The sequence below is a fragment of the Triticum urartu genome, chromosome 7A, assembly GCF_056163025.1.
Source record: "Triticum urartu cultivar PI428250 chromosome 7A, HENAU_Tu73, whole genome shotgun sequence".
Lineage (NCBI taxonomy): Eukaryota > Viridiplantae > Streptophyta > Magnoliopsida > Poales > Poaceae > Triticum > Triticum urartu.
This window is the reverse complement of record NC_141879.1, coordinates 201,929,076-201,954,011: the sequence shown is the minus strand read 5'-3', so window position 1 is coordinate 201,954,011 and position 24,936 is coordinate 201,929,076. Positions and strand designations below refer to the sequence as shown.

Sequence of the window (24,936 nt, the reverse complement as noted above, 5' to 3'; positions counted from 1 at the left end):
TGATCCAATGGTCGGTCCAGAAGCGGCAGGAGTGCCCATCCCCGAGTACCCAGCTAGTAGAGGCGCGGAAGATGGCCCGGACCTCGGCATCATGATGCAGCTGTAGATGGCCCCAAGGGAGGGAAGGGTCTGTAGATTGAAGCCATAGCCAATGGACTCGAAGGGCGATGCCAACTCTTTGCAGGTCGCGCACACCGAGGCCGCCAAGCTGCGTCGGCATGCATACCTTCCGCCAAGCCATGGGACAGTTGCCAGCAGCCGCGTCCTTCCTCCCATGCCAGAGAAAATCGCGGATCACCCGGTTGGCCCGACGAAGGATGGTGGCATTAAGAGCAATGGCCGAGAGAATGTGGAGCGGCATGGCAGAGAGGACGTGCCGCACAAGGGCAAGCCTCTCCCCATGAGAAAGAAGGGAGGCCCGCCGGTGGAGAGCCTCTTGCGTAGCCGATCGATGAGGGGGTCAAGAACGGAGGAGTGAAGTCTCCGAATGGCGAGGGGCAGACCGAGGTAGGTCATCGGAAAGTGGGCCACCGGGCAGCCAAGGAAGGCACTCACGTCAGTGGCTTGCGCGTCCGTACACCGGATGGGGGAGATGGAGCACTTGGCAAAGTTGGTCTTGAGACCTGATGCCAATCCAAAAATGTGCAGGATCTCGCGCACCGCCGAGAGGTCAGCGGGGTCGGGGTGGCAGAAGATCACAACGTCGTCCGCATAAAGGGAGATGCTTGACGTCATATGTCGAGGAGAGAGGCGCTGGAGGATGTTGCAGCGAATGGCATGTTGGACCAGGGAGTTGAGCATGTCAATGGCGATGGTGAAAAGCATGGGGGAAACGGGATCACCTTGCCGCAAGCCTTTAGCGTGAGGGATCGGGGGGCCTGGGTGCCCGTTGATCAAGACTCGAGTACTGGCTGTGGAAAGAAGGATGGAAATCCATTCTCTCCACCGTGGCCCAAATTCAAGGTGGCGAAGGACCTCGAGCAGGAAAGGTCAGGAGACCGAATCGAATGCTTTGGCAATGTCGAGCTTGAGCAGAATTCTTGGCGCCTTGATGCTGTGGAGGTGTCGGGCAGTTTGTTGGACAAGCAAGAAATTGTCGTGGATGCACCTGCCCGAGATGAAGGCGCTTTGGTTGGCCGACACGATCTCTCCAAGCCTCGGCGCCAACCGGAGCGAGATGACTTTAGCAAACAGCTTGGCAAGAAGGTGAATAAGGCTAATGGGGCGATAATCCGTCAGAGACTCAGCATCTTGTTTCTTGGGAATCAGGGTAATGAGAGCCTCGTTGAGGCGCTGGAAACTATGCCCATTCATGGCATAAAGCTTCCGGAAGGCCTCACAGATGTCGTCTTTGACGATCTCCCAAGTGGAGCAAAGAAACTCCGAGGTGAATCCGTCCGGGCCAGGCGCCTTCCCTGCGGGCAACAGCTTCACCGCGCGCCAAATTTCTTCTTCAGAGAACGGCAGCTCGAGGTCGGAGAGGTCAAAGGAGCGGTGGTCAAAGGTGGCAAAGTCAAGGGAGAACGGCCGTGGGTCTGCGGAGCCAAGAGATCCGGAGAAGTGATCAAAAGCGGCGCGAGCCATCTCCGCATTGTCTGAAACGAGCTGGTCGCCAACACGAAGCTCGGTGATCAAGTTTTTCTGCCGCCGCTGGGAAGCATGGATGCGTCGGAAGGCGGTGTTCGTCGCGCCTACCCGAAGCCAGGAGAACCTCGATCATTGCCATCCAAGGGATCGCTCGAGCGAGGCCAAGCCAAGGTAAGTATGTTTCAACTTGCGCCACAGCCACTTCTCGTCAGAAGAGAGGGGTCGAAAGTCCTGCGCCTCATCCAGGCGCGCAATGATCTCGCGGGAGAGCAGGAGTTGAAGAGAGATGCCGCCCAACGTCCTAGCTCCCCAGCTGCGGAGCTTGCGCGCAGTGACTTTAAGTCTGTCATAGACCCTGCGGAACGGGTCGGGGTCCGGCTCAACAGAGTTCCAAGCCTGGGACACAACATCGATGTAACCATCTAACTTGGGCCAGAAACGCTCAAAGTGAAAGCGTCTGGCGGCCTCCAAGGTGGGCGCACAATCCAAGAGAAGTGGACTGTGGTCGGAAACTATCGAAGAGAGACAGCGAAGCATGCAGCCAGGTAGGGAAGACTCCCAGGTTGGCGTGCACATAACTCGATCAATGCGCACCAAGGTGGGCTGGTCTTGCTCATTGGACCAAGTGTAACGGCGACCGTGGAGGTAGATATCCCGTAATTCCATGTCCGCAATGAAACGTCGGAAGCGGTGCATGATCCGGTGGTTGAGTCTACTATTGTTCTTATCCTCAGCGGATGTGATCATGTTAAAATCTCCACCGACAAGCCATGGCCCCGCGCAAGTGTTGCGGAAGTGCTGCAGCTCGGTGAGAAAGGCCAGCTTCTCGTCATCATTCTGTGGCCCATAGACGCCTGTAATCCACCAGTGTGGACCGCTAGAGGGGGATGAGACCAGGGCGGACACATGATGGGTGCCAACATCGGGGTGGGAAAGCAAGATCTTCGTCCTACACCAAGCAAGAAGGATGCCACCACGGGTGCCAACCGCGGGGAGAAAGAAGAAGTCCTCATAGGAAGCGCCGAGAGTCTCAAGGACAAGCGAGGACGAGACCGAATCGAGCTTAGTTTCTTGAAGACAGACAATACAAGGAGCAACGGACGTGATCACGCTACGAACAGCACAACGTTTCGCCCTCGAATTGAGCCCGCGAACATTCCAGAAAATAAAGCTAAGGTTGTGATCCATGAGAAAGGTGGGGGTATCCGGGGGGGCGAGGGAAGTATCAACCCTCGACCGGGCAGGGGCCCGAGAGCTGCTGGCCCCCAGGCTGCCGGTGCGGTAGGCTCCATCCATAGAAATCCGCAAAGGCTTGGATCACATCATCCGCAAGGGGCTGCTTGAACAGCGCCGAGTATCGAGTCAGGATGACATCATTGAGAGGCTCATCGTCTTGGAGTAGACCCAGCCGCCGAAGAAGGACGCGGTTGGCCTTCATCTCCGAGTCCAGCCCCCTGTCAGCAAGGGCGATACGACCGCTACGTCTAGGGGTGAAGTTGGGCGGCACCTATTTGCGTCGTCTTCGGGTCGTCGGGGTGGGTAGGAGAGGAGCCACCGGGGCCTGCAACGCATCTACAAAAGGTCCAAGGCACGACGGTGTAGGGTCATGGGCCGCCTGCATGGCCTGGCCAGCCAGGGCCAACTGCGCGCCACCAGATGGCACGCATGAAGCGGCGGGGGAGTGCACGACCAGGGCCAGGGCCACCCTGTCTTCCTGGGGTGCCGCGCCGGTGGGGTTGGGGGAAACAGCCAAGGCAATGGCTGGGTTCGGGGGAGTAGCTGAATCACAAGGCGCCACCGGTGAGAGCGGGGCCACCTCGGGATCTGTCCCAGATGGGCCATCTGCAGGGAGGTGGACAGCTGTCGAGACGTCATCAAGGGGAAGACGTCTATCCTCTGGAGAGGCCACAGGGGAGGGCAGGACCTGCGAAGTGACCGCCCCGCGCTCGCCTGACCCCACAACAGACAGGACAGGAACAGGAGATGCAGGATCCGAGGCCGGGTCCGTGTGGAAGGCTCCAGAGTCCACGAGAGCCAGGCCTGAGGTTCCAGCGCCCGGTGACCCAGTCAAATGGCTGGGAACCAACGGCTGGTCGTCGGTGGTGCGGTCCACAGGTACCGTAGCAGTAGCTTTATCCAGAGGCAGGGACGAGCTGTCGGGAACTGTTGAGATGCGCTGACGTACAGGAAGGACAGGCGGGCCCCCACAGACAGAGGGGTGCGACCCGAGAACGCCATGCCAACCCCGAAACGGCGGCGACGCACGCCTACGGCGTTGCCCACTGGACCCGCCACCGGCACGACGGCGGTCAGACCTCCCAGCGCCATTGCCACGGCTGGGGAAGACGTGCTTCTGGGGCCAGGAGGGGGAAGGGGCGGTGACCCAGGCGCAGATCCATCATCCCCGTCCGGAGAACGCGGAGGTGGAGGCAGTGGGATAGCAGGAAGTCGACAATCCTGAGTGCGGGCGACATGGATGGAGACAAGGAACCGGATCAATCTGACAGCGAAAGCGGAGACGCGATCGGGGTCATCATCAGGCGCGAGGGCACCGGGCTCGGGCAATAGCAGCTCGGAGTCTCGAGGAATGGCGTCGGGGTTAGCGGTCCAGACGCTAAGGCGGAACACCGACATGTCGCGACCATCGCGGGTCTCCGGAGCGAGGTGCTCGATCAAGCAGAACGGCGAGAGCAGGATCTCAGCCGAGGATCAATGCCAGCCATGCTCAGGGATGCCCACGATCTCGATGTCAACACGAAAGACCACACGAACGGGCTCACCACCGGCGATGCTGCTCCAGGGATGGAGCAGAAGACGAAACCAAGGCGAGCTGACACGAGCTGCCGCCACCCGGGCACGCGTCTCGCGGTCGGCAAACCGGATGAGAAATCCCTCCGGGTGACGGGGGTGGACAGAGAAGGCCGAAGCTGGCAAGTCGAATTGGCAGCGGAGGAGCGCGGTGACCTCGTCGCAGGAGACCCCGGAACGGTTCCCCGCCACAGTGGCCACCAAAGCCTTGCGGAGCGTCATCTCCGCCGCAGCGATCTCGCCGGACCTGGGGAGGTAGCAGACGGCGCCGGACGGCCGCAGGGAAGGGTGACCAGACAACGGGACGGCAGCGGACGAAGAAGTGGAACGCGAGACAGAAGAGCCAGGGAGCCCGGAGAGCGCGGGCGAGGAGCCAGGGAGCCCGGAGGACGTGGGAAAGAGGCAGGGAGGCCGGAAGACGCGACCAGAGTAGAAGGCTCAGAGACAAGCTGCAGCGGCCCGGAGCAGGAGGGGGAAGCCGGCCCAGAGGACGCGGGGCGGCAGGGTCCCTCGACGCTGGCAGAGGAGGAGCGGGGTGGCCGCCGGGAGGAGATGCGAGGCCGCTTGGCGGCGGGGGCCGGTGCGCCATCGGGCGAGGCCGGGCGCGGCAGCGAGCAGTTTCGCGCGATGTGACCGAAAAACCGGCACCTTTTGCAGCGGACGTCCTTGCGACAGTCCACGCGAGGGTGGCCGGGGTCCAGGCAGCGGGGGCAGACGACCCGAGCAGGTGGAGCAGCAGGCGGGGGGGGGGGGGGGGAGGGCGGCGACGGCGGACGGGGCCGCGCCCGGCGCCGGGGGCGAGAAGGACGCTGTCGCCCCCCGACGACCTGCCAGCTATCAGCGGGGAGGTGCTCAGCCAGCGGCGACACGGGGGCGACCCGGTGGATCTCGGACCGCGGGCCATGCCGGGCCACAGGCTGGGGGGGCGGGGACGGCAGGTGGGAGCAGGGCTCCGTCGCCAGGGCGAGGCGCAGAGGCGGAGCGACGGGCGAGCGACCGTTGCAGAGCACCTGCCGGTAGGACGGGGGAGGGGAGCCGGCCCGGTCAGATCCCGCCGAGGAAGGGCTCGACTCCAACCAGCGGAGAGCGCGGGGGCGGCCTGGCGAGGGCGGCGGGGGGGAGGAGTCCATGACGACGAGAGCGAGGCGCGGCGGCGCCGCAGAGGTGGTGGACGCCGGGGCCTGAGTGGCCGCCGGCGGAACGCGTGGGAGCGTGGGAGCACCTAGCGTGGGAGCGTGGGAGCCGGGGCCGGAGTGGCCGCCAGCGGAGCGCGTGGGAGCGTGGGCATTTTTCAGAGAGCATGTTATTTCATAAATTTATGTGTATTTTTTTGTTCATGGCATTTTCTATCTAGGGAGGTAGCAGTTTTGAATTATGTATTTTTATGTTATTTTATTTTTTCAGTTGAGGACGACAATTTGTCTTTTTTTAGTAAAAGTGCGACAATTTGTCATGTAGAAACATCGAGGCTCGTGATAGAATTTTATTTCTGCGGCCCGTTAAGGCAAATCTGGGCCAGATGAGGTTGCGCTGGGAACCCAGTATTCGCTGGTCTCCGTGTCCATGTCGATCGAAACGCTCGTGCGAGCCAGATATCAGGTCCTTAATTCAGGGGTTAAGAAATTTTCAATAGTCCGAGCTAATTTTTTTTCTTTGAAATGTGAAAGATAAGAATCAATCCAACATCAAAACAAGAATCCATTCTTACAAACAAAGGGCTCTAAAAAAAATTCATATAAAAATTCCATCTAATAAAAATCCTACAAACCAAAAATCAAATAGGCCTTAGCGTTTCGGCGATCCGATCAAGAATTTGCATCCTCTTCCCGTTGGACCTTTGATTTGACGCAACACTTCTCGCTAAGTAGGCCACACGTCCTATTTGCTTTACTCTCCGCTCCTCCTCATTCGAAAAAAGAAAGCTAAGGTTTATGCCTCTCGCCGCCGCCGCCGTAGGTCTTCGTCTCCGGTGGTCCTAGGGCCATGGGGGCGCGGTGGATTCTGCCAAGGGCCGGCGGAAGGGTTCCGTTTTCAGTCGTTTTCCCTTGTCTTGTTAGGATTTGTATCCTGCTCAGGAAGGCAAGACGTTGGCGGCTCTTTGAAGATGGAATAAAAGTCTCCCCGCCTAGCCCCGGTTTCGGCGATGTATCTAGCATCGTTGGTGGGCGTGTGCAGGTGTGTTTCCGGCGGATCTATCTTTGATGGATTTGCTCGGATCTCGTCATTGTTCGTCTACGTTCGTGTGTCTTCGGGTTGAATCCTTCCAACCTACATTATTCTTTGTCGGCGGCGGTTGCTGTTCTGGTGCGCTGGTCCTATGGGGCCATAGCACGATGAGTTCCCGACTGTCTACTACAACAAGTTGTGCCCGACTCCGGCGATAGAGGGGTGATGACGGCGGCGCGCCTTTGGCTCGCTTCAGTGATTTTAGTCGTCGCTAGGTGGTCTACAGATCTGGATGTAATTTTTATTTCTGGTGTTCATTATACTGCCATGATTGAAGATGAATAGATTGGAAGTTTTTCCGAAAAAAGTAGGCCACACGTCCTGAAGGGTCGCTATTACCACAGAAAATTCGATTACCCCTGCTTAATTGGGCCTACTTCCCGCGTCAAGCCCACGAGCACCTCCTCTCTTGCACCCTCCTTTTCTGCCTTCCCTATTGGATGGACGCTCCTCATCGAACTGGGAGCTCCTATATGCCACTCTATGTGGGAGCAACTAGCTAACGAACGCTCTTTCGAGAGCTTCGCAACGATCAGCGCCATTTGGTGCGCTCCCAGCCATTCGCCACGTGTCGCGTTCTGGATGCTCCCTCCGGATTTTGTTTTTTTATTTTTCCGCACGCGTTTTCGGCTTTTAAATGGTTTTTCCGAGTTTTTTCAACGTTTTGGTTTTCCCTCGGTCTTCCTTAGCTTTTCGATCAAGAAATTTTTTTTGCGCGAAAAAAACGTATTTTCTTTTCTTTATTCCTTTCGCGTAAGTCACGGTTTTTTCTGTGAGAGGCACGGTTGTGCTTTAGCGAGAGTCATGGCGGTGCCTTTCAGAAACGGGGAAAAACACGTTTTCTGTTTTTTCTTCTTTTGCGAGAGTCACGGTTTTGCTTCCGCGAGAGGTATGGATGTGCTTTCGCGATAGTCACGGCCGTGCCTCTCGGGAAAGGAAAAACAAAACGCGTTTTCTGTTTTTTTTTCTTTCGCGAGAGTCACGGTTTTGCTTCCACGAGAGGTACGGTTGTGCTTTCGCGAGAGTCACGGCCGAGCCTCTCAGAAAGGGAAAAAATACGCGTTTTCTGTTTTTTTTTCTTTCACGAGAGTCACGTTTTTGTTTCCGCGAGAGGCACGATTGTGCTTTCACGAGAGTCACGGCCGTGCCTCTCGAAAATGAAAAAAATGCGTTTTCTGTTTTTTTCCTTCCACGACACGGTTTTGCTTCCACGAGAGGCACGGGTATGATTTCGCGAGAGGCATGGGTGTGCCTCTTTCGGAAAGGGAAAAACCATGCTTTCGGTTCGACTTTTTTGCCCAGTTTTTTCGTGAAAAAAAAGTTCGTCAAAACCTATCAATATGGAATCTAGTTTTGAAGATCTAGACGGAAGGAATCCAATGGTGAAAACGGTTCGAGATTTGAAAGCACGGTTTAAAAGATAAAATGTTTTGAATAAACGAATCTATGAAAAAAGAGAAAACTCCTAAATTTTATCGCGATCTGGGAAAGTAGAGTGTTCTTTGTAACGAGTACTCGTTAATTAATGATTTCGACTCTTTGTGACAGATTGTAGGCCGCACGTATAGGCGGATCTCCAACTGGGTCGGCCCATGAAGCCAGCGACCAGCAACGAAACGGGTACTGTAGCGCACCCAAAAGAGTCGCACTCCTGAACAATTGAACTGAGGATCTCCCGCTATAGACGACGTGCTAAAACGAGTTGAGCTAGTGAGCGTTTTTGCTTATATAGCAATGAAACTTTAAGAATCGACCTCAACACAGATCTGTATATTTTTTCAATTTCAAAAACAAAACATTTAAAAAATGTGAATGTTTTATGAGACATGAACATTTTTCGAAACACCCAAAAATATTCAAAATTGTAACATGTTTTCCAAAATAATAACATTTTTTGAAATTCCAAAACAAAATTTGGAAAGCAAACATTGTTTAAAACTCTTAAGCCAGATTTGAAAGCATGGATATTTTTAAAATTTTGCAATTTTTTCTAATCTCCCAAAAAATGAAATGTTTTTAAAAAAGTTTGTGATATTTTTTAAAACGGGATTTTTTTAAACTCCCACAAAAAATTTGAAAAGATAATATTTTTTGAAATTTAAGAAACAAATAAACGGAAACCTGTTTGTAATCCTGATTTTTTTAAACAAAAACATTCTGAACAATTTTTGGAAAACATAAAAGACTTTTTGAAATTCCCAACTGCTTTTTGAAAAATGCAAACATCTTTTGGATTTATGAACAAAATTTAAAAACATTTACATATTTAAAAAATGTAACAGTTATAAAATCTCAAAAAATAAAATAAAAAATAAACTTGTAAAAAGAAACAAATAACAAAAAAATGAAGAAGGAAGAGAAACAAAAAAAATACAAAGACAGAAGGAAAAAGAAGCAGCGAAACGAAAAATAAAAAGAAAGAGAAAACAAAAAAGAAACTAGAAAATCAATAAAAGAAACAAAAATAATCCAATGTGGTAGTACCAATGTTGCTTACCCTCCTCATCATCGATGGCTGGAGAGCGGTGTGCCCCCCAATTGCAGCTCCGCGTACTCACGGTCCCAACGCTAGGTTGTCGTGCTCGTGGCCCTCGCTCTCCCACCGGCTCCCCGCATGCAGTAGTGCATACCATAGGGTGCAGCTCCTACCGGCGACAGGAACAACATACATCATTCCAACATTTTGGTCGGTCGGTTCCATCACTATTGTGTTGGGGGTGTAGCACCCCCGTAAGCTGGTTCCAACAACACCACCCACCGTTCCAACATTGTCATCATCGCTGTTCCAATATTATCATTGGTTGGTTCTAGCGATGCCCATCCATGGCCTCAGCATTCATCAACACTGGTTCCAGCATGAGCTGACCACGGTCGCAACATTTTGCCGACGCTGGTTCCAGCATGTGGTGACCATGGTCCTAGCTTTCACTGATGTTGGCTGCAGAATAAGATGACTGTGATTGCACCATTCGTAGATGTTGGTTCCAACATGTGTGTGACCATTGTCTCCAGCATTCGCCGATGCTGGTTCCAGCACAAGTTGGTTGCGGTTGCACCATTCGTCGATGACTATTGCAGCATGTCGCCGGTGGTTCGATTGGAGTAGTTGTGCTTGATTTAGGACCATGGAGTCACGACAGATCCGATGCAGCGACGGTGTGTTTAGCTCGGGTAGGAGAAAAAATAGCCGCATTTGTTGGGGTTTGAAGGGGATCCCACGAGGCCACGAGGTGGCTACTGGTGAGTGGGACGTGCTCAAGGCAGTGCGCTCCTGACTGCTGGGGTGTGATTTGGGCGCGCATCGAGAGAGAACGTGCTAGGGAGGAAGACAATGTGAGCGAATATGCGGTTGAGGGGGTGGGATGAGAAAATGGTGTGGTGGAGGACGCGTGGGGGGATGAGAGTTGCACATGGGTTGGGACATGTGGACGTGTGCCTCACGCGATCGGCCTTGGGTACATTATGAGCTTTACAATCATATTCTTTTTTACGATTAAAACTAATTCATCAAAAGAGTGGCCCATATTTGTAGCGAGAACCATTATCTTTATATATTCTACGCCACTAACCAGTTCAAGGTGGCAACAATATTTGGAATTTTTGGGATCCACTAACAAAGTCAAGGCCTAAAACACATGCCATCGCTTCAATTGACTATGGGGGAATAGTCCACCTCCATAGACCCACCCTGAAACATATTGGTCGAAGGTTGCCGACCTATGCCATATGGAGGAGCTCCAATTGGACCCACAAAAGAAGCCCTCTGTCTTGCCTAACTTAGTGGAAAATGGGTCTGGTATTGGATAGGGATAGTGTCGCACTATTTGGCTCTGACATGCTTCAACAAGATATATTAGTGGTCGATGAGCCCAAGGCAGCGAGGTTGGCGGATTAGGGAAAGGTTAGTTATGTGGGGATTTTTTTCTAGGAATAGAATTTCGTCCCACTTTATAGATAAAGCATCAACTAAGTCCATACTACAAGTCATCAAAGCACGAGGAAAATGGAAGCCTGATGGCCGACCATCTGAAGACCATCCAGCATGCTACCTATCCGATCTTTGTCCCGCCCCCCTCCCCCCTACAGAGCGGCTGCCACTGCTACATGCAAGCTAACAATTTAAACAAATAGCCAGAAGGACATCGTTGGAAGACCTGCTCAACGGCCATCTTATTATGCAGCATCCACATGGTCCAGGTCATCGTCGTGAACACCAACCTGAAAGAGGCGGCTCCTCCTACCTGGCCGGTGATGCCTGGGCATTCAAGAAGTCACATATGTATGAGGCCTAGCACTCAGACCCTAGAGCCTCACGAACATAGCTTCATAGGAATGGGGCGGTGGGAGATGAGAAGAAGATATGGTTCGTGGATTCAGGCACCACACATAGGGGACACATGCAATCACCAGGCCATGTCGCTTTTGTCACCTGATACGTCTCCAACGTAACAATAATTTTTGATTGCTCCATGCTATTATATTATCTGTTTTAGATGTTAATGAGCTTTATTTTACACTTTTATATTATTTTTGGGACTAACCTATTAACCGGAGCCCGAGCCCAAATTGCTGTTTTTTTTGCCTATTTCAGTGTTTCATAGAAAAGGAATATCAAACGGAGTCCAAACGGAATGAAACCTTCGTGAGCGTGATTTTTGGAACACACGTGATCCAGAGGACTTGGAGTGGACGTCAAGCAACCAACGAGCCAGCCACGAGGCAGGGGGTGCGCCTACCCCCTGGGCGCGCCCTCCACCCTCGTGGGCCCTCATGGCTCCACCGACCTACTTCTTCCTCATATATATATGTACCCCACAAACATCCAAGAGCACCACCAAAACCTAATTCCACCGTCGCAACCTTCTATACCCAAGAGATCCCATCTTGGGGCCTTTTCCGAAGCTCCGCCGGAGGGGGCATTGATCACGGAGGGCCTCTACATCAACTCCATGGCCCCTTTGATGATGTGTGAGTAGTTTACCTCAGACATTCGGGTCCATAGCTACTAGCTAGATGGCTTCTTCTCTCTCTTTGGATCTCAATACAAAGTTCTCCTCGATTCTCTTGGAGATCTATTCGATATAACTCTTTTTGCGGTGTGTTTGTCGAGATCCGATGAATTGTGGGTTTATGATCAAGATTATCTATGAACAATATTTGAATCTTCTCTGAATTTTTTTATGTATGATTGGTTATCTTTGCAAGTCTCTTCGAATTATCAGTTTGGTTTGGCCTACTAGATTGATCTTTCTTGCAATGGGAGAAGTGTTTAGCTTTGGGTTCAATCTTGCGGTGCTCGATCCCAGTGACAGAAAGGGAAACGACACGTATTGTATTGTTGCCATCGAGGATAAAAAGATGGGGTTTATATCATATTGCATGAGTTTATCCCTTTACATCATGTCATCTTGCTTAAGGCGTTACTCTGTTCTTATGAACTTAATACTCTAGCTGGATAGCGATCGATGTGTGGAGTAATAGTAGTAGATGCAGGCAGGAGTCGGTCTACTTGTCACGAACGTGATGCCTATATACATGATCATACCTACATATTCTCATAATTATTCGCTTTTCTATCAATTGCTCGACAGTAATTTGTTCACCCACCGTAATACTTATGCTATCTTGAGAGAAGCCACTAGTGAAACCTATGGCCCCCGGGTCTATTCTCCATCATACAAGTTTTCAATCTATTTTATTTTGCAATCTTTACTTTCAATCTATATCATAAAAATACTTATCAGATCTCACTCTTGCAAGTGGCCGCGAAGGGATTGACAACCCCTTTATCGCGTTGGTTGCGAGGTTCTTATTTATTTGTGTAGGTATGAGGTGACTCACGCGTGGTCTCCTACTGGATTGATACCTTGGTTCCCAAAATCTGAGGGAAATACTTACGCTTCTTTGCTGCATCACCCTTTCCTCTTCAAGAGAAAACCAACACATGCTCAAGAGGTAGCATCACCCCATGCCTCGCAGGGAGGTGATGATGAAGCAGACGCACAACGAAGATTTTCAATGTTGCATATGTTCATCCTATATGTTACAAACTCACATTTTTTTTCCGTGAACGCGCGGGTGGCATGGTGCGATGATTCTGGAGATCTGATGCAAATGTTGTGTTCACGCTGCAAATTATTTCATGTTGCATATGTTGTGATGATTATGCCGCACAAGAAATGTTCCATCAATGTGTTTGAAAGGCTTCGACGTTTTTTGCATGTATTCTGACATATCGCCAGAGAATATTGGGTTGATATATTGCAAACGTGTTAAACGCTCAGTTTTCTGTATGCACTACAGATTTTTCATGTTAAAGTTACATGCATGCAACGTGGTGGATGCGGTCGATGTGGGGCTGCCTCCGCCTTGCCAATCTACGCTTAAACGCTCAGTTCTCCCAAGGGATTATCTTCTCTTTTTTTTGCGAGGCCAAGAGATTATCAAAGACACTATTATATCTACAAGACTCCTCTCTCTACGCCTAACTTTCCTTCCCATGCACTTACATATCTTGATGGCGAAGAAAGAACGATCGTATCGGAGGAAGATTTGTTCCATGTACTCTCTCTCTCTCTCCGATGTGCTGTCAAATGGAAATGAATCCCATTTAAACCGCACGGTAATCTCTCTCTCTACCTATATCTCTCTCCGCCATGCTGTCAAACAGCAAGTGAATCCCGTTGAAACCGCGCGGTACGGTACGTAGTCTCTCTCTCTCTCCCGCGCTATCAAACAGCAAGTGAATCCCGCGCGTTTAACCCGCGCACGAGTCTCCTCTCTCTCCGTACGCGCAACAAACTCCGTCGATCCCTGCCCTTCCTTTACCCGCCATCTCGTATCCGAAGCGAACTCCCGCCGCGATCCACCACTCGCAGCCGCGCGCGCCACGGAGCGCCCCTGCTGGCTTAAACCCTAGCTACCGATCTCTCTCCACTGCCCCTTGTCGCCGCAGATTGATCCAATCTACTACCTCCTCTCCATATGAGGCAGCCCACTCCTCCTCCTCTCCACCCCACAAGCAAAGCGTAGCGTAGCATAGCCAAGCCAAGCCCTCCACAGCACAAGCAAAGCCCTAGCTGTTTTTCTCTGTCTCTCTTTCTCTGTTGTCAATCGATCTGGTTTCTTTCCATGGCGAGTTCCGCTGATCGCCACCAGTCGCGTTGCCGGCGCCGCAGCGGAGGCGAGATCGAGGAGGGTGAGGTCGGCAACGGGTACCACACGGGCTCCGACACCGACACCGACGACGAGGACGCGCGCTACTACCTCCAGCCCCGCCACGACGACCACGACTGCCAGGGGATGATGACGGTCGCGCGGCACCTCCCCGGCGTGGAGAAGGACGACGTCGTCATCGGCGGATCAAAATCCGGGGCAAGATCGATTACCCGGGCGACGTCACCCACGTGCTCGCGCGGCTCCGACGGGACCATCAGCCACGTCGACGCCGGTGGGGACGCTGCTGCCGTCATCGTGTTCCTGGCCTGCCCCGTCTGCCACAGGCAGTTCCACAGCTCCAAGGCCATGCACGGCCACATGAGGGTCCACGCGCAGGCGCAGCCCAAGGAGGATGAGAAGGTGTCTGCTACGGTCAGCACCGTGGACGAGGTGGACGACACCGTGTCCGTGTCCATGGCCACTTTCGTCGCGGAGCCCAAAATCTCCGATGACCCGATGCCCGTGGAGGTGGCGAGCAGCGATCAGGTCGTCCCCGGCAGCGGCAGCAACAGCAATAGCAGCGCCAGCGTGGAGCCGACTCAGAGTTCTGCTGATCAGTCCATGGCCATCGTGGTAGCAGCGACAGCACCGCCCGCCGCCATATCGGAGCAAGTCGACATCTCGCCGACGCCTCCGGCACCGCAGCAAGTCCCTGTCCCACCTCCGGTGGCACCAGCATCAGAGCCAGCCGCCGTCTACCTTCACCCGCCCGCTCCCGCACTGGTAGAGCAGCATGTAGCCATCCCCTTACCACCGGCCGTGGCACCGCCGCATGCCTTCAACGGGCTGCTGCACCTGAACATTGCCCCATACCAGGACCCGGCCACCAGGCCGCGGGCGCCCACAGGGGACAACCGGCATGGATTCTCGTGCAAGGAGTGCTACCGGTGGTTCCCAACGCACCAGAGCCTGGGCGGACACGTCGCCGGCCACAAGAACCGGCGGATCGTGGCTGCGGCCGCCGCAGCCATAGCAGCGGGGGTCAACCCGATCGACCACGCGGGCGGCCCCGGGCCGGAGAGGCTCCATACCTGCAAGGTCTGCGGCGCAGTGTACACCAGCGGCGTCTCGCTCGAAGGTCACATGAGGAAGCACTACAATGGCAAGCCCATCGTGCCGAGGAAACGGCCGCGCCTCCTCTTCCCAGCCGATCTCGGGCTCGCGATCCCCGTGCCTCCGTCTGCCATGGAAGCGCCCGTTCTGGCGCCGCCGGTGGCTGAGATGGCGGCGCAGCCCCGGCAGGCGCCCGAGGTGCCGGCGGGCAGCCTGAGGATTTTCGGCGTGACCATTGTGCATCAGGGGAAGGAGGAGGAGGAACCCCCCGTCGATGACAAGCAGTGATCGATACGACAAGCATGCAGTTTGATATCGAGTACCTGACAGAACTTGATGATGTGCTACGATCGAGTTATTACCATTATATTAGTCATCATACGTTAAACTGTTAGGAGATTGGTATTATTAGAAGATTATTACGTATTAGGTTTGGAACATCTCAGGCGAAGTCTAAAGTTGTGTGATAGCTTTGATCGATACGTGATTGAATTTGAATAAACGCATCTTGATTGTATTCTTTCTGCATCAAGTTTTAACGATTAGAAGCAAAGGTGCCGCTGTGACAAGGAAGACACACTGCACACCACACACACACCGCGCACACTCATCTTGATCAGCTTTGGAACCAAAAAGACGCAAAGCCTCCCACGCCCGTGGCCACTCCGCCCCGGCGTCCACAACACAATCGCCGGCAACCTCACACCACATCGTCGCATCCCGCTCTCCCTAATTCCAAGATCATGGTCTTGGCAGACCTAAACTTCGACAAGGGGCAAGATTTCGCCTCAGATATTTGGAGGAAGTGGGGTATTCCCATCAACCATGAAGGACGAGACCTGGAGAAATTTTCTCTAGTTGCTTAATTCATCAAATCAAGACTCCGACTCACTCAAGAATCGGTTAGCACAATTCTCTTGGCTTGTTTTGGAGACATACCTTCACTTTTTAAAGTTAAGTTACTTCAGAATTGGTCTTTCAAGTTCTCTGTCTCATCTAAGGAAGTTGGATTTTCTTTCATCAAAGGAGGCAACATATCTCTACCTCTTTTCAATGTCAATTTTCTTCTTTGGGGCAATGGAGGTCTCAATTCTAGTTGGGAATTAGATAAATATCTCCAAGAAAAGGAAGATGAGTGGACCCATGTTTTCCTTAGGCATCCCAGAAAATCCTATCTTCAAGCCCTTAAATCTCCTGGGATTTATGCTGATTCTGATCGTCTCGATCATCGATCAACTCCTGTTCGTAATTCGTGTTCATACGGAGCACCATCAGTGGGCAATCAGGACAATTATGAGCGTAATATGCATTCATTGGCTATTACTTATCCCAGAGTGGGATCTCAGCGATTCAAAATAACCAACATGCCTTTTGTGTTTGCTGCCTCCTTTCGGGCCACTCTAGGCCTACTTGCACGAATCAGATCAAATGCCAGGCTGCAAAAAATGGGGCCACATCGCCAAAGATTGTTTCTCTGCAGCCTAGTTCAACACAGGCAGGTCCACTAATCCTAACGAGGGCCCAATCATAACGCTTGGCATTCCTAGGCAAAAATGCCACTGTTCCCGTTGTAGAGACGGTAGGTGCGGTCAATTAGAGGGCTAGTTAAGGTAATATCGGTATTGCATCCTCTGCACCTTCCCGAGTTGGCACCCACCATAACTCCGTCCCCTCACATTCTGCTTCCCGGCGTCTCCAAGTTGCAGTCACCACCTCTGCTAATTCACCACACCACCCATCAGCTGCCGCTCGTTCAACTGGTGTCTCTCCCATGGCGACCTTCCCCTTCGACCCCCCCCTTTCCTCCCACCCAACCACCAGAGCATTGTTGTGGAAGGAAGACCAACGAGGATCTGTGTGCTGTCGGCTGCGCTGACGCCATTACATGAAGATTGGGCGATTGCCACCATCGTCCCGATGCCCAATCTACCTGTGGAGTTCGACACTGTTCGTGAGGTACTATCTGATTTCCTAGCAGATAAGAGATTGTGGTTTTCTGAGATTACTCCATGTCTGTTTGGTCAAGCCTATGTTCAGCTTAATAGTGTTTTCGATCGAGATGAACTAGTAGCAAACAGTCCGCATCAGTTCACTGATGTTCATGTTATCTTCCAAAACCATGATAAACGAATGAATTGGAGAAAGCTTGTGCTAAACAGAGATGTCCGGATCTTGCTGTGTGGATATCCTTTTGATATAAGGAACATCAGAGAGATTAATGATGCTGTCAGCAAATTTGGCAAATTTGTAATGTGGGACAGAGTAAGAAGCACCAAAGCAAATCAGATGGTCAAGACCAAAGTGGATGAATTGAGAGACATACCAGCAAGCATTGTCTTTGGGGATGAAGAACACTCTGACTCACTGACTGTTCCTGTGGTGATTCTTCAACATCAGATCCTAGGGGTGGAACCACATGATGAAGATCCTATTCCCCCTAATGGAAACCCTCATCCTCTGCAAACGCAAGCCAACCATCACCCCAATCAACACAATCATTTCATATGTCCACTCCAGCAACATGAGGCTGATTTGCTAGCAAATCCCCAACTGAATTTGAACTTAGCTTTGCACAATGAGGATAATGCAGATATGGAAGTTGAGGAAGAAGACCCAGAAGAGATGTCTGGCTGGGGACATTGGGCCATGCCAGAAGACAACCCAGCAATTGATAATGAACTCCGTCCAGGGGAATTTTTGGAGTTGGATGATATTAATTATGGCTCCTATGGAGGAGGACCAGCAGCCAGTAGAGGAACAAGTGAATCACAACAGCATTACTCTATCCCTGGGACAGTCAGAGAAGTGGAAACATAGGAGCATCTGTTGCTGGCCCCATGGCGCCACTTCTACCCCATTTAAACTTTGTGGAGGATCCTATTGGACTGATACAGGACGAACAACCCAATGTGATAGCAGGGCCCATGGGGCAAGAACTAGGACACCACCCACCCACCTGACATGGCTATGGCTCATTTGGGTTTTATTCAGCCCATTGAAGATATGAGCCTGAATGTGATGTTTCAACATCCCAACTCCTTAGACATTGTTAGAATGGAAGATCCTATGAGCCTTGAAGTAATTGCTAGTACCCTTGTTGTGAAACATGACAAGATCTCTTCACATTTTGAACCTTCTGCTCCAACTGATACAACAGATGTCAACTCTGACACACACAAGAACATAAATACAGACCAATGCAACTGTACAAAGAGACAAAAATTCATAGCACATTGAGGAGAGGGAGACTATGGAGCCACAAGCAGCTATGGTGGAGGCTGTGGGCCCCATTGCCCAAGATTCTAGAGGTGCTGATGAGTCCTTGGCATCATCTGGCCTGTCTGCACCAGAGAATCAGCTTTCTACAGCAGTTGTAACTGGAGAGGAAGGAGAGATGATAGATAAAGCCCTAGAAACAGAGCTACGGGAGAAAGAAGGAGCTGAGATTTGGCACCAACACTTTGCAGCCACAACCAAAGATCAGGAATTTACCCAGGTACTAGTGGACTGGGTAAATTTTCTTTTAATTACTTTTCTCTCACCTGATAAATTTTACTGGGCCAAGAAGTTTGTCACATCAAATGTTTGGGAAATCACCACTCAAGGAGCCAATGACAATACACTTACATTTGTTATCCCTAGCTCTTGTCCTCATATTGATAACCCCATATCTACCTCTCACATTTTAGAACAGAGGGAACATGATCAAGAAGTCAATTCTCCACTTGCATCTGCTCCAAGGTTGGCTAAAGTTACCTCTTCCACTTCAGCCATGCACAACCTCAAGAAAAGGAAGGACAAGGTTCCACTTGTTGAGACAGAGGTAAGAAGTTGTCAGTTACAACAACTCACCAAGGGATATAAAAAGAAAATATGCATGGACAGAAATTGTCTTGCTTGTCATGCCTTACCACCTCCTACCCTGCAAAAGTAGTTAAAAGTCTTAATACTACTTTTTGCAAGGTACCCTCCAAGGACAGAACTGAGGAGATGCTGGACAGCAAGCCAAAGAAGATCAAAAGCACTCCAGCAGTGAAGGAACTCCCAAAGGCCAGCTCTGCAAGCTAAGGAAGCTGTGGAAGCATCTAGGGTTCTTAGATTTTAGTCTTTCTATGGATTTTAAGAGTCATTATGTTTTCAAGTGTTGTAATGATTGTATGAGCAGAGTCCTACCACTCTTCTACCCTATCTTTTGTGACAGATATTTTGTAGTCACCAGTGAACTCCTAAGAGAGACCAACCCACCTCTTTCATCAGTACTTTGTAACTTTGATGCTATTCGTATCTGTTTGGTAACATGTTATCACTCTAAAGTTTCTGCTCTGTGGCTCTATTTTGTGTTTTGGTCACCTTGCTTAGCATGTGTCTTTGGCAGTAATCTGGAAAGTGATAGGAGATAGAACACTCACAGTTACCTGGCTACACAACAATCTTAACATGGAAAAAGAATGGGCAATCCTTAACTGGAATATTAGAGGCTTAAATGATCCTAAGAAATGGTCTGCCATCAGAAACAAAATTGAAGAATCACAGTGTGCCATTTTATGCATTCGGGAAACTAAAAGAGAATCTATTGACAGTGGGTATCTCCACAACTTTTGCCCAAGGAGACTCAACAATTTTGAATTTTTACCATCAGTGGGGGCTTTCAGTGGACTACTGATAGCCTGGAATGAACATATTTTAAAGGGGCACTTATTTCATGTCAATGACTACTCCATATCTATCTCCTTCTCTTCCAATCATAATGGGGACAATTGGATTTTATCAAATATATATGGACCATGTCAGAATGAGGAAAGATTCAATTTCCTTGAGTGCTTTAGAAACTTTCAGATACCTGATGATGTTAACTGGATGGTTCTTGGGGATTTCAATCACATCAGATACCCACATAATAGAATATTGAGGGGGTAATATTAATGATATGATGGCATTTAATGAGGCCATTAGCAATCTGGCACTTATTGAAATTCCTTTGAAAGGCAGAAATTTCACCTGGAGCAACATGCAAGATTTGGCTCTGCTAAAAAAACTTGATGGGTGTTTCACATCTGAAGCTTGGAGTTTGAATTATCCCTTGACATTTGCTTATCCACTGACTAAAACTACTTCTGACCATGTCCCTATAATGGTCAAGATTGGTACATTCGTTCTTAAATCTCACATTTCCATATTTGAGAACTTTTGGTTAGAGCACAATGACTTCCAAGATGTGGTCAAGAATCTTTGGACACAAGATGTGACAGGAGGGGATAGTGCTAAAATCATTTCTACCAAGTTCAAAAGACAGAGAAAGGGACTAAAGAATTGGGCTAGGAATATCTCAGACCTTAAGAAGATTATTGAAAACACCAACTTCCTGATTCATTATTTTGAATTTATTGAAGAGACCAGAGACCTCACCACTGTGGAAGCTAATGGAAGGAAAATTTTGAAAGCACATTTAGTGAACATTCTAAAACACCAGAGATTGTACTCGAAGCGGAGGGCTACCATTAGGAAAATTAAAGCGGGAGAAGTCAATACAAAATATTTTCAAGCTAAAGCCACCATCAAACACAGAAGCAGTTGCATTACAAATACTCAATCAACACCAGAGAAATGTAGTTTTGTGCTTAAAAAAGTTTAGTTTTAAGAATAAGAAAAAACACTTGTCTGCCATGGTACACAAAAATCTACGCGCACACACTGCACGCACTACCATTATCACGTGAACACAGAGTCTAGCGCTTCCTTGACTCCATGTGACATATGTGGTAAGTAATTCAAACTAATCGAAAAGCGCTCCCTTTACAGTTGACACACTAGCATGTTAGTACAACAACACTTTTTACTACATGATGGCACAAAACTTGGGCAACATCGGTTTTGGGAGAATTTCTTCTAGCGGTCCATGAATGCTCAGAGATAGTATATGAAGGGCATCTCCAAGACGGACTCGTAAACCTTTCATAACCGTCCGGACCGCGGAAGCCATCCAACGTCGACCTGTATTGGTCCATGGGGCGGTCCGGACGCGATTTCTCCCATAAATTGAAGACAAAAGTGTGGAAGGTTTGCCAGAGTCCGGACACCCATAACGTAGGACTCTGACACCCCTGGCCCACCCAATCCCCCTCCTGGCCCCATTTACTTGCACTCCGCCCCTTCTCCCCTTGCTTTGCATCCTTACCCTCCACCTCCACCGTCCCTATTGTTCGTCTTCGACCGCCACAGAGGCATTGCCAGAGGTCCGCAACCAGCACCAACGCACTTGCTCACCGTTTCGATGAAGTTTTCAGCCCTGGAGCCATTTGTACCCAGGTACACTCTGCCCCCTGTCGACGACCTACATGGCGGATGCCACGCCCGATAGATGTTCGGTCAAATGTCATTGAGCTTATTTTCAAATGCTATGTCGTTTTTTAGAGTACGGAGGATGGTGAGCTACTCGACCATGGAGGATGAGTTGTTGTGCGATGCGTGGCTGGCCGTATCCATGGATTTCATACGCAGGACCAGAGGGCCGCCCTTCTGGGAGCAAGCGCATGAAAAGTTTCATGCAAGAAAGCATATTGGATCCTACGATGTGTACATCATGCGACCACGCAACGTGAGGTCATTGTCGTATCGCTGGCACACTATCCAGGTCAGCGTCATCAAGTACTGCAACTTGATCAGTCAGCTCAAGGCAAGGTGGCCATTTCACACGGGCATGGAGGAGATGGTAAGTTTTACTTCCTCTTGCTCAACTTGTTGATTGATTCATTGACTCAATGTTGGTCTACACATTATATGTAGCCTGCACGCGATGCCGTGTTGTACCACAGTTCAGCAGGGCTGCCATTTACATGCACACATTGTTGGATGTAGCTGAAGGGGAAGTATGTGTGGGAGGGCATGATCCGCTCCTGGAAACTTGTTGGACATCCGGGATCTAGTCGAATTTGAGATCTTGTTGTACTTTTTTTTAGAGAAAAGGCATGCGCCCGACTTTATAGATAAAGCCACCAGGCCAAGTTCCAAACACCACAACCAACCAACCAAACAAGTAAACAAAAGTACGCCCCAAACGAAGGATCACCCAAAGTTAAGGTACATGGCTCCCATGCCAGTACATGACACGTAGGCCGGAAATAAAGAGATGACCTAGCCAGCAACTAGTCGAAGCAACGCAGAAAATAGCTAAGCAACATGCTCCTGTATGGAAAGGGAAGACACCGAGGCCCACGCTTTAGAGATCATCAGATCAAGAGCATCACGATCCTCCGGCTTAGTCAATGATCTCCACTGCTGCAAGAGAATACAAGATTTAAATAAGCAGTCAGCAGGCTTAGCAGGGAAAACATGTTCAATGGTAAACTTGTTCCTAGTCGTCCACAGGGCCCAACAAATCGCTCCAAGTCCTACCCAAAAGACCCTTTTAGTAACACCATTCAACGACTGGGCAAGGACCCGGAGCTCAGAGAAAGACGAGGGATCCCATGTGACCTGTAGCCACGATCTAACACAACTCCAAACCAGCTTGGCCAAAACACAATGAAAAAAGATATGGTTCGTATCCTCCGGAGCACCACAAAGGGCACAAAATTCTGACCCAGGACCGTTCCTCTTACGAATTTGGTCCGCTGCAGGCAAACACCCTCTAAAAGATTGCCAGAGGAATATCTTTATTTTAGGGGGAATGCAGGCCCGCCAAACCTGAGAAAATCTGTTGGTGGGAGTGCCACCAACGAGCTTAGAATATCTTCATTTTGAGATCTTGTTGTACTAGACTTAATTTGCATGCTACGTGTGGATGATTTATGCTATTTTCTATCCGAACTTTGATATATCGACCGGTTTAAATGAATTTCATCCGGTCAGTTAAAATACGGTTTGAAATGTATGCGGCTAACGTTGGATGGCTGTCTCCCGCACCCATGTTCGCGGACTAATCCCCTATCCTCGGACGGATGCGGGGTTTTTTTTGCGGGTTGCCGTTGGATATGCCCTTAAAGCCAAATGATGGTCCAGGAGAAAAAATAACAATCAGAGAGGAGCATGGGTCACAGAATCTCACCACCATTTGCATCTCATTTCGTTGCCACTAATAATTTATCAGTGAGGGTTAAAACACACAAATAATATGAATCTTATTTACGTCTCACATTTGTTGTCCAAGTAGTAACATGACAGTCTAACGACCACACAGACTATATATGGCCGCCACCGGATCCATTCGAAACACATAAGCCAACAGGAACGAGCTTGGAGGATTTCTTTGGGTTTGCTTGTATGTAACCTCTCTATGTATGTGCACGAACCCCTTTTGCAAAACTTGTTGTTTTTTCTGGTAGCCTTCAGTGTACCCTTTGCATAATAGATCCAAATCCATGATCCACACAAATGATCTTGTACGCCATGCACCTACGTTGGGACTTGTTCCTTTTTTTCAAACAAAAAATCTCAGGTCTTCACTCGGCCTTGGCATGTAGCAGTTTTTTTTACATCATAAAGACTTTATTTCTCAAATAATGGCCATGCAACGCTTAAAAAAATGGCCATGTCATTTACAACGTTTAGAGAAATAATGTCAGGGGAAGAAGAATCCCAAGTGCTAGATGATCTATTTCTATAAGAGAACTTGGCAAGCTCACCATATGAGAGTGTCGCAAAATCCATCTCAGCCTATTTGCACTCCATTACGGTTACAATCTCTAGTCCAAGGTATGTGTCTAGGTCCTGCACCGCTTCAACCGCAAAACTGCGGTCAGATTCTATGATTACTTTACTACACCCAACATGAGCCCCCAAATATAGGCCATTCCTGGTGGTGACTGTCCCAGCAGAGTCAAAGTCTAAAACATGTGGTAAGAACCAATTGGTTGCTGCTAATGGCCCCATGGTCATCTTGGGCAACAACTCCAGTACCTCCTTGTAATTTTTTTGCAGCAGAAGATGCGTATACATTAAGTTTCACAGTTCTACGATTCGGCTTCTTCCACACATGTTCACTCTTTCTCTCTTGGATCCTTGGTGTTGAAGCTCTAATAAAATTAGTAGCCAAGGCCATGATGGAATATGCAGTTCGGTCGGTCGTTTGAATAGATTCTCCTTTGGCCAATTGTCTCTATTGCCACCAGATGTACAAGGATGCTATTCCAATAAGCTTCGGTTTTGATAACTCCTTAGTTCCTGTATATGATTTGGTGAGAGTCTCCATTGAGACTGGCCCTGATCTATCCTCTGTGACGGCTCGCTGACCAACCCCAAGCCGACCCAGTTATCTCCAAATCTCCTCTTCTTGGCAACATTTGAACAGAGAGTGTTGAACATCCTCCAAGCCAACCGAACACACTGGGAACTGAGGGATGCATGGTATATGGTGTCCTGCCAACAAGTCAAGACAAGGTAGAACTCCACGCATCACCTTCCAGAATAAATGCTTCAGTTTCCTAGGTACTCACAAGTGCCAACACTTCTCATCGTGTTAATTCTTACAGTTCATTTCCCATCCGTCCTTACTACCTAAACCCCATGCTAGTGCTCCAATTCTCGGTGATACGCTGATCGTACAGAAAATGTTCCGGAGCAAGTATAATGCCATCCCACAAAGTCATCAAAGGATTGCATATTAAGCGGTATCTGGAGAATTATTTGCACATCTATTGGAGAGAAAACATCTCGAATTAGAGCTTCATCCCACTGCCCGATATGCGGGTCAATCACCTCTTCTATTTTCGTCAACATAGTTGCCCCCTTGGTGTAATAACTTTTCTAGATACACTTGTCGGGATCCATGGGTCCTGCCATATGTTTATTCGTGACCCACTTCCAACCCTCCATATGCACCCCTTCATGAAGGTTTGAATGCCTACAACTATATATACTTTTCCATGTATATGAAGATCCATTTTTTGGCCCCGCCATTAATATATTTCCATCAGGATAATATTTTGCACTCAGAACACGTGCACACAAAAATTATGGGTTTTGGATTAGTCATCAACACTGTTTTGTTAACATAAGAAGATTAAAACCGTGAAGGTCTCTAAATCCCAATTCCCCTCTATTCTTCGG

At 49.7% G+C, this 24,936-nt stretch overlaps 1 protein-coding gene across 1 annotated transcript; it reads left to right on the top strand.

Annotated features, from left to right (window-relative positions):
* Positions 1–13,752: 13,752 nt before the first annotated feature.
* Positions 13,753–15,180, top strand: LOC147958992 (uncharacterized). Its single transcript, XM_087534757.1, has one exon. It carries the CDS (start codon positions 13,753–13,755, stop codon positions 15,178–15,180), a length of 1,428 nt encoding a protein of 475 aa, XP_087390883.1.
* The last annotated feature ends 9,756 nt before the right edge of the window (positions 15,181–24,936 follow it).